At 43.8% G+C, this 10,395-nt stretch overlaps 1 protein-coding gene across 1 annotated transcript; it reads right to left on the bottom strand.

Annotated features, from left to right (window-relative positions):
• Positions 1–7,489: 7,489 nt before the first annotated feature.
• Positions 7,490–10,122, bottom strand: OLIG1 (oligodendrocyte transcription factor 1). Its single transcript, XM_070751772.1, has one exon. It carries the CDS (start codon positions 9,894–9,896, stop codon positions 9,207–9,209), a length of 690 nt encoding a protein of 229 aa, XP_070607873.1. The 5' UTR covers positions 9,897–10,122; the 3' UTR covers positions 7,490–9,206.
• Between the last annotated feature and the right edge of the window lie 273 nt (positions 10,123–10,395).

Here is a 10,395-nt window from a genome sequence, read left to right as displayed (position 1 = left end):
AGACGGAGTGAGAGAGACAGAGAGACAGATAATTGTCCTGCTTAGATAGAATAAAAAGGGTTAAATGAAGCAGGACCATAGCCCCTCGTCACCATCTTAGTTGGTCCTGGTGAAATTCAAGAAAGGTTGAGTCTGGTTAATACTTGAACATGAAAACATGAGGAAATCCAAGAAAGAGAAGTAGGAAAGACATCCTGGAAAAAGGCACTTTCATGCCTCTTCCTTTTTCTTGCCAGGAAACCAAACAACTCAGCCGATGAATGAACCAATATATTGGATTGCATCTTTGTACATTTTGGTGGCAAGGCAAAGCATGCATTTTATGTTTATCAAGAAGTAGCCAAAATTTACTTAAGGGAAAAGAGATTGGTTTATCTTCTCCCACTCCTGCATTTATGAAAAAGTTTATCAAAGCATGTAACAAGTTCACATGGAACAACAAACTTCCAAAATTTAAATATATGTTGGAGAGAAAAAAAAGATAATGGCTGTTTTTATTAATTGGAAACCAAGTATCTCAGATTTGATATGAAGGATTTCAACCCTAATCATCAGCCATGCTGGCTGGAAATACACTAATTGAAATTGTAGCCTAAAACATCTGAGGTTTCTCCAGTTAGAGAAGGCTGGTTTGAAAAAAAAACCCAACCCACAAATAACCTAGGGTTCATTTGGCATTAATTACAACATGGGTGTCCTTTTAGGATGAAAGGACTGAACTCCTATAATTAGTAATACAGTATTGATATTTTGTGGAGGAGGGGGAGTCAAGAATAGATGTGTAATTTATTACAGCAGCTTTTGGTAGCTTTCTGTAGCTACCTGATTATAGCTAGTCTATTCTTGACTCCTTTGCTTAGAAAAAACTTAATGGAATTAAAAAATTACTTGAAAGAATTATGCCCGGATTTCCATGAATAACTATAACTCTTAGCTCCATCTTATTAACTAAAAGCAATTTAGAGATAAATACAATGAATTTTAATGAAAAGCAAAGAATGGAAAATTGTTTAAGTGGCCAAAGAAACTTTATCCTATTGTGATGCAAGCCAAGCTATGCCAGCTATATGTAAATGTATGCAGTAGCTTGTGTGCATGTGTCCACTTTGAAGTTGCCATCTGAATTTAATTCTGCCTTTGTGATTAAATCAGGCCATTACATTTAATCTCACTTAATAGTAAGAAACGCTCTTTGTTGTTTTCTATAGGCAACATATTCTGCCCCTAACATATACAGCTTGGCATTCAGACTTTACTATTAATCCCCGATGGCTGATAATTGCTTCATCTCCAAGTTCTCTATCCAATTCACAAGAGAACTGATTGCAACTATTCTTCCCCTATACATTAATGCACTGTTTTGGTCTTACTTCTTTGGCTCAGTGAACCCTATCAAGCTGTCCACATTTTCTGGGCATGTGGATGTATTGTAAGTTGTTAAATTAAATTCTGAACGCCCCCCACCTCTTTTCTCAACCATCAGAATCTATTAGCACCACAAGTTAGCTTGACTATCAAGTAAGAGTACTTTTCTACTCAAGAACCTGATTTTTTTAAAAATAAAAATCTATTTCATGTGCAAATCTGTGGTCTTCCACCTGATGACTTTCTACTTAAACTTTCATTACCATAGCTGGATCACTAGTTTGTATGGATGTTCAATCGTTGATCTTACAGTTGTGAAATTTCTCTGACTTTCCTTGGAGTTGAGATTTTGAACAGAGTATGTGAACTATACATTACCAAGATATGTATTTGTCTAGACTGGAAGCCATCTTCGGAGAGGGGCGGCATACAAATCTAATAAATTGATTGAATTGATTGGATCTTCTGGGCTGCCATTTAGTGCTGTGGGAAACTGAGGGTGGGGATTGTATAGAGTTGGAAATATATATAGTCAAAATAACATTTATTTCTCCAAGAGTCAAGGCCACTCTGCCCTGCACCTGGAGGAGTGTTACTGGGAAGCATCTCCAGTGGGATGGTGCATTGATTGGACCATGTGATGGACATGTGGGTGTCATGGCCCACAGCCATGGCCCTGCCGCAGATACCAGTCCAGCAGCCAGTGCAGTTCCAGCTGCTTGCCATGGTCCTGCCATATGTGCCTGTCCAACAACCAGCGCAATTCCATCCACCGATCCTGCCCCACTGCCAATAGCAGCCCAAAATCTCATGCTAGCCCAACAGCCCCTGCAGGTTCAGCAACCAGCCCCACCAGTTGTTCCTCCTCCGTGATTTAGAGAGACTTTTGATGCAACCCCAGGATGGCTAGCCTATTTCCTCAATCGAGTCAGGGTGCACATTGATCAATATGCGGACCAATACCCAGCTGAATGGGAATTGCTTTTGGCGATTGCGGGTGGCATGAATGAGAAAGAAGTGGTGGAGTGGATAGCTGAGCTCCATGATGAGGGAACCCCTGAATTAGATGAAGACGTGGCCCATTGAGTTGAAGCTGAGGCTCAAAACAAGGCATTGAAGCAAGTGGGCAGGCCTCCCAAGGATAGCATCTGAGTTTTGAAAACTGGCCAGAAAGCTGAGGGACTTACCAGAGTGCCTCCACATTCAGATCGTGCAGAATGCAGCTGCGAGAGCAATCATGGGCTTCCCCAGGTATGCCCATGTTACACCAACACTCCGCAGTCTGCATTGGTTGCCGATCAATTTCCGGTTACAATTCAAAGTGTTGGTTATGACCTTTAAAGCCCTTCATGGCATCGGACCAGAATATCTACGAGACCGCCTTCTGCCGCACAAATCCCAGCGACTGATTAGGTCCCACAGAGTGGGCCTTCTCCGGGTCCCGTCAACTAAACAATGTCAGTTGGCGGGCCTCAGGGGAAGAGCCTTCTCTGTGGCGGCCCCGACTCTCTGGAACCAGCTCCCCCCAGAGATTAGAACTGCCCCTACCCTCCTTGCCTTTCGTAAGCTCCTTAAAACCCACCTTTGTCGTCAGGCATGGAGGAACTGAGATATCTCCCCCGGGCATATACAATTTATGTATGGTATGTTTGTATGTATGTTTGCTTAATAATGGGGTTTTTTTTAATACTTTAAATTGTAAATTATTAGATTTGTCATGAACTGTTTTATTGTGTTGTGAGCCACCCCGAGTCTACGGAGAGGGGTGGCATACAAATCTAATAAATGAATGAATGAATGAATGAATGAATTAATTAATTAATTAATTAATTAATTAATTCATTCATTCATTCATTCACCCACCAAATCTGTCAGAGGCCCTCGACTTAGACCTCTGACATCAGGGGGTGGTATCGGGGTGGTGGGGGTGGTCCCAGAATGCATACCAGCTTGGAACAGCACAACAGTGGCCATGGATCGGGTGATCCACCCCCATAGGAAGCTGATTACAGAGAAACTGGCAAGAAGATCTTTGGGTCACAGAACCCTGCCTAAGCCACCCAAGCTGCTGCCAGCCACACCTTCCAAGACTGTCAAATGCTACTGGTGTGGAAAGCAGCAGTGCAGGGGGTCAAAGGGCATAATGGGGGAAACAGGGAGGTGGGGCGAGTTGAAGGGCACCTACCGTCGTAAACATGGGTGGGGTGTCAAGCAAAAGCTGTAAAGTCAGGGACATAAATCCCTTTGTTTAGTGCTGCTGTAACCAGCGAAGGACTACCGTCTTCTGCCGCACGAATCCCAGCGACCAGTTAGGTCCCACAGAGTTGGCCTTCTCCGGGTCCCGTCAACTAAACAATGTCGTTTGGCGGGACCCAGGGGAAGAGCCTTCTTTGTGGCGGCCCCGACCCTCTGGAATCAACTCCCCCCAGATATCAGAGTTGCCCCCACCCTCCTAGCCTTTCGTAAGCTCCTTAAAACCCACCTCTGTCGTCAGGCATGGGGGAATTGACATGTTCCTTCCCCCTAGGCTTATAAAATTTGTGTATGGTATGCTAGTGTGTATGATTGGTTTTTAACTTGTGGTGTTCTTAAAATTAATTTAATATTGGATTTGTCTTGTATTGCTGTTGCTGTGAGCCGCCCCGAGTCTGCGGAGAGGGGCGGCATACAAATCTGATTAAACTTAAACTTAAACTTAAACTTTGGCGTGTGTCCGTCGGCACAAAATTTGGCTTCTGAACATGCACAAGCGAAATCTTGTGTGAGGATGCGAGCGAGATTTTGGCGATTTTCGTCAATATTTTTGTTTCAACGCATGCACAGCTGCGGGCGCATCCCCAAAATCGCTACCGGAGCAGAGAATCTGACCGTTGTGGTAGAAGCTAATCACTTAACTCCAAATAGTTGCTGAATGAATAGTTATAAATCAAGGACTGCTAATAGAGTCCTTGATGGAACTGCACCTTAAGGGGATCTACCTTGGCATACATTCTGAAATCTTCGCCAATTTTTCAGTACACACTGAGTACATACATCATGTTATGGTGTTCTTTTTAAAAAAAAGATTTGTAAAACTACAGTGTTTATTCAGACACAGTGGTACCTCTACTTAAGAGCTTAATTCATTCCGTGATCAGATAGAAAAGTTTGTAAGTAGAAGCAATTTTTTCCCATGGAAATCAATGTAAAAACAAATAATGTGTGCAAACCCATTAGGAAAGAAATAAAAGCTCACAATATGGGTGGGAAGAGGAGGAGGAAGGAGAACAGTCCCTCCCGAAGGAAGGTAAGGTGAGGTGAATTTTAAAAAATCCAAAACTTTAAGGCTTTAAAAAAAAGTGACTCTGAGGCAGTGAGGGGTACACGCCTCCCATGCACTGCACCAGAGAGAAACCCAGGCAGGCAAAAGGGGGGAACCTCCTGCTCCTTTGACCGAAAGGCGGCTGCTGCTGCTACCTGCTTCCTCTTCCTTCCCATGCTGAAGGGCTCCCCTCTCCTCTTGCTCACTCGCTTTGTAGCCGGCACCTTTCCTTCACTGTGGTAACTCTTTGGTTTGGCTGAAGCCAAGTTGATCCGGCCGGGGCGAAGAGCCCCCTTTTACCTTTCCGCATCAGATGCTCCGGGAGGCAACCATGGGCCGGGTGTATGGGAAGCAGCACAAGGGAGTCACCACAGCGAAGTGGTTTATTTCCTCTCCAAGCATCCAGAGAAAGGAAAACACTCCATTCGCTCTGGGCTGCCCCGAGCGAAGGGAGCGTTTCTTTTCTCTGGGCGCTGGCAGAGGTTTATTCCCTCTCGAAGCGCCCAAAGAAAGGAAAATGCTCTGGACTGCCAAAGCCTCCTTAAGCGCCACTGAAAGGCTCTTCTGGCAGCCCAGAAACGCCGGAGATGGCTTGGATTAAAGGGAGAATGGCAGGAAACTGGCTGGGCCTTTGTGCCGCTCTCAAATTTCCTGGGAAATTTTTCCAGGCTCGAGTTCTTAAGTAGAAAATGGTTCTTAAGAAGAGGCAAAAAAATCTTGAACACCTGGTTCTTATCTAGAAAAGTTCTTAAGTAGAGGCATTTTTAGGTAGAGGTACCATTTTATTAGTTTAATCCAGCCAAGATTTGCTAACTTTTCCAAGTCAGTCAGTCTGAGGAAGGGTTTGGATCATGGACGAGACAAAAAAAACCCTGCATTTATTATTCCTATCTTACATAGACCTTCCTGCTTTGTTTTCCTATTCAGATTAAATCATTTTACCAAAGATGTTTAAAGAACACAATCCTTATAAAATATTATCAGTTCATCATTCTTTTACACTGGCCATGTTCATACAACATGTCGAGCAAGAGACACTTTAAAAATTTTTAACTCAATGTGTATGGTTCTTTATATGAAGTTTCAGACCATTATTTGAAACTCTACATGGGTGCCATCTTGGATCTGTTACTTGAGCTCTGTAATCTGAATGACACAATAAACCTCAAATCTTAATTACAAAGCTGCATATGGGATGCTTAAAACTGGTATCAGTTAAGGTTACTTGCTCAACGTATTACCTTTCTGTAGAAGTAAGAGTCCCTACTTATGCTGTAGCTCTTGCGGAACACTAGATTGTTCTGCCAGAAAAATCAAATAAAGTAACTAATCCTGCCTTTCATTGTAGAGATGTGTCAAACATCTACCTTCGATGCAATTTATTTCATTCAATCTCCAAAGCATAATAAATGTTTTGGAGTAACTACATCAAAGTGAATGGGTTGTATTCTATAGTATAGCTGTACTCTACATTCCCACATCCTCCTTTTAATATAGTCTGTCCTAAAAGTGATTAATTTTGCCCTGTATTACCTTGTAAACCTAAGCATCGGCAGTTCTTCAGATGTCCAGTGTGATTTTCTGACTATGAAGCTTCTAGATTTGATGCAATATCTTATTGAGAAGCGTCAGTGGGTATTATTGGAATTGCTATAGAGGTATCTTCATTTTTGCTGTTACAGAAAAAAAATATTAAAATAATTTTAGACTAATCCATTACAGACAATAATAATGCACCAGAATACTGTGCATGCAAACTTATGACCACAATATTGGTAAGAAGCCTACAATCATTCCACTCAAAGTTGTGAAGTCAGTACATCCATATCTTCTCTTTCTGAGTGCAATTTAGAAGTGCTCTGATAAATTATGTTCCTGGCTCCCTAAAAGTAAGGCCCAGTAATTCAGTGGCTCTTATTTCCTAATAAGTGTACTTAGGATTGAAACTCTAACAGTATAAATGTGATTGCTATATAGATATAGAAGGGGAATCCAGAGCATGATACCATGATCTTTCGAGACTGAAGGATGCCAATGCCATATAGTTATTTCAATAGCTGGCATATGAACAAAAGTATGTGAATAACATTGTATTTAAACTAGTTTAAACAAAATAAATCAAGAACCCATAACACTGGGATATAATACATTAAATGAACTAATCTATAGGATTTAATTTCTCCATAAGCAGAGACAGGTTGCTTTATTTAATTTTTGAAAACCAAATTGTATTATTTTCAAACAATGCAATAACTGTGGATTGTCCGCTCCGAGTCCTCAGAGAGGGGCGGCATACAAATCTAATAAATTATTATTATTATTATTATTATTATTATTGTTGTTGTTGTTATTATTATTATTATTGTCACTGATAGACAATCTACAACTAATACAAGTAGGCAATAAAAATACAAATGTCAGTCTTGGAATTGCAAAGACTTTCATCAATAGAAGAGAGACTAGTCATTGTACTTGACAATGGAACAGTAGGACTTAAGCCCAGTTGAGTTTCACTGATTTCATGGGGAAAAAGCAACTAAATTCCCCCAAAAATATTACATGACATTTTGATTAGTTAAGCAAAGGCTGGCTGGCATATCTGTTAAGGGGATCTATAGCTGGCTTGAAAACACTGCTCAAAGAATACACATTGAATTGCAGTTAAGTGTCAAGTGGTGTGTCACAGGGCTAGGCTTGACTCGTCATTATTTTCATTAACAGGATAAATAGGTGGAAGCAAGTGCTTAACAGATTTGCAGATTACACAAAACTGAGTACAATAGCTAATATATTAATAGACAGAAGAAAAAAATCAAGATAATATGACTGAAAAAAGAATGAAGTTTAATAGAGAAAGTTCTTCATGTAGAAAAAGAAATCAAATACAAGATATCGAATGGGGGAATCAGTTGCTAAACATGAATCAGTTGGCATAGCTGCTGAAAAGGCAAATACAACTTAGTATTTTTTTTTCAAATCCCAGAAGTAGATAGTTATATTACATCCTTAGTATCACAGAGTTTCTGGGCAATTAAGAGAGACTCTGAAAAATTGGAACAGGTGCCCAGTATAAACCTTACCAAGATTATCCAAACACTGAATATTTAGTCAGGATCTGAACTAGAATCTTATGGCATTTCTGAATGTCTCTAAGCCATGACTGAAGTGTTTGAAAATTTCTCTCCTTGCTGCATTAGATGCCAAAATCACTACTGTAGTGTGGATCCTGCTTGCCTTATAAGGAGAGCCTGAAAAAGTTGGGCATGTTTAAGACTAGAAATAACAGAGGATGGTAAGAATCATACTTTTCAAGTGCCTGAAAATGGTTCTCATAAGAAGAATGAGTTATTTTCTGCACCCCAGAATGTGGGACATATATTAAGATGTCCAATTACGGGGAGTTATTCCAATTGACAAAAGTGTTGACAATGGAACCAAATGCCATGGGCCGCGACTCTCCTTTTGCTGGATGTGCTCAGTCAGAGGCTGGAATGTCTTCATTTGTCTGAAATGTTTTCATTTGGGTTTTGCCCCAAGCAGAGAAAAGCTTCTTCCCTTCAAGTCCTCCATGAAATCTTGTATAGATCTCAACAAGGCTTCATATTGGATTCCGTGTCCGGTGCAAAGCTGCCTTCATCACATGGCCCCCTTGGGTTATAAGAGTCTGGACTATTTATTTGGAACTCTTTAATACAATTGGAAATGACTGTCTTTTTACGGCTTTCTGGGGTTTTTTTTAGTTTACACATTTAAATTAATTGGATTTAGGACCTTATATATTGTTCCGTTATATGTTGTAAGCCGCCTCGAGTCGTCAGGCGGCATAAAAGTCCAATTAATAATAATAATAATTCTCACCATCACCCCTCCCCCCCTTTTCAAATCTGTACCTGTGGACCAAAAATCAGCCTTTTGTCCCCGTGATCGCGCGCCCGATTTGAGGGGGAAAGGTGCCCCAAAAACCGTCATTTTCAGGGGCTTATCTTCTCTTGCCCCCCCCCAGCTGTCGCTCCGTCCAGACCAAATAATAATAAAAAATAATATAATAAAAAAAAAACGGGGGGGGGGGCGTTTTCTCCCGGCCGTTTCCATTGAGGGTTTTTTTGGGGGGACGTTTTCCCCTCAAATCGGGCGCGCGACCGTCCCAGTGATCGCGCGCCCGATTTGAGGGGAAAACGTGCCAAAACCCCCGTCCTTTTCCCAACCTTGGCAACTTGAAGGTATCTGGACTTCAACTCCCAGAATTCCCCAGCCAGCATTCGCTGGCTGGGGAATTCTGGGATTTGAAGTCCAGATACCTTCAAATTGCCAAGGTTGGAAAACACTGCCTTAAACATTATCTTCTCTTGCGCATCCCGCCTCAGCTGTCGCTCCGTCCAGACCGAATAATGCAAATAGTTGAAGCCGCGAGGATCCTTGATCCCTCCGGGGTCCTCGTTTCCTCCCGCCCGTTTCCATTGCAGCCCGCTGGGCCCCTTTCCGTATTATTCTCCCTCCTCCCGCTCATTTGGAGGGCCGCCGCCGGGCCCGTTTGGCAAACTTAAGTCTGCACGGCGGCCACCCCGAAGGCGGAAGGGAACAAGTGAGGGAACTTGCAAGCGGAGCAGGAGCAAAGGGCCGCCCCGTCGGGGCCCTGCACTTGGCCGCACTGCTGCTGCTGCTCCTCCACGGTCGCCGGGAGGTATTTGCTGGCCGGTCGCAGCCTGTCCGCGTGGTGGTGATGGTGGTGATGCAGGTGGCTCATCGGGCTCGGCGTTAGCAGCACCGGGCCGGCGGCGGCGGCAAAAAGAGGCAGTCCGGCTAGCAACAGCCTGGGCCCCGAGGAGCCGCTGATCTCCCCGATGATCCTCCGGAGCTCTTGCAAGGAGCTGCCCAGCAAAAGGATGTAATTCCGAGCCAAGAGCAGCGTGGCGATCTTGGAGAGCTTCCGCCCCGGCGAGCTCTGGCAGTGAGCCGTCGAGTAAGGCAGGATCACCTCCCGCAGGGCGTCCATGGCCAAGTTCAGGTCTTGCATCCGCTTCCGCTCGCGGCTGTTGATCTTTCTCCGCAGTTGCTGCTGCTCGCTTTTGCCGCCGCCGCCCGCCCGGCCGCTGGTTCCTCCAGTCCCGGATAGCGCCTGGAGCGGCTCCGTGGCGAAGTCCGGCCTGTTTTCCTCCGCTTGTTTGGAAAGCGAGGCGGGAGGGGCCTGCGCGTAGCGAACCAGCTCGTAGGAGAAGTGTTGCCTCAACATGATGGTGGACCTTGCGGAGCTTTTCAGAGCGGGCCGCGGGCTCCCATCGCCTTCAAAGCGCGTGAGGAAAACAAAAAAGGCGGCAGGGAATTAAGGAGGGGGGGACGCCGGAGAAGGAGAACAGAAGGGATCGGGATCGACTGATCACTCTTTTAATCTCCCCGCTGCTATTATAGCGCCGAAGTGCAAGGAAACGGATTATTAAGCGCGGATCCACTAACTCCAAACCTTGTATTAGAGCGAAGGAATGACAGGCTGCAGCCAATGGGAGTGCAGATCTGGAGGGGAGAAAGGCTCTCATTGGCTGCCGCCAGATGCTCAGGGAAAAACGTTGCGGTGGACAAGGCCCTTATTGTGGTGTCTGGGGCTCGAGTTTGTCAGCTTTTTGAGTCTCCTGGGGAATTAGGCCAAACTTCCAGAAAACTTGCTTCTTACCTGTGTGTTTCTAATTATCAAAGAAGTGTGACTACCTGATGAAGGCAAATAAGCCCGAAATAGT

The sequence above is a fragment of the Erythrolamprus reginae genome, chromosome 4 (assembly GCF_031021105.1).
Source record: "Erythrolamprus reginae isolate rEryReg1 chromosome 4, rEryReg1.hap1, whole genome shotgun sequence".
In the NCBI taxonomy this organism is placed as follows: Eukaryota; Metazoa; Chordata; class Lepidosauria; order Squamata; family Dipsadidae; genus Erythrolamprus; species Erythrolamprus reginae.
Note: the sequence above shows the minus strand (reverse complement) of the source record. Positions and strands in the feature narration are given on the sequence as shown.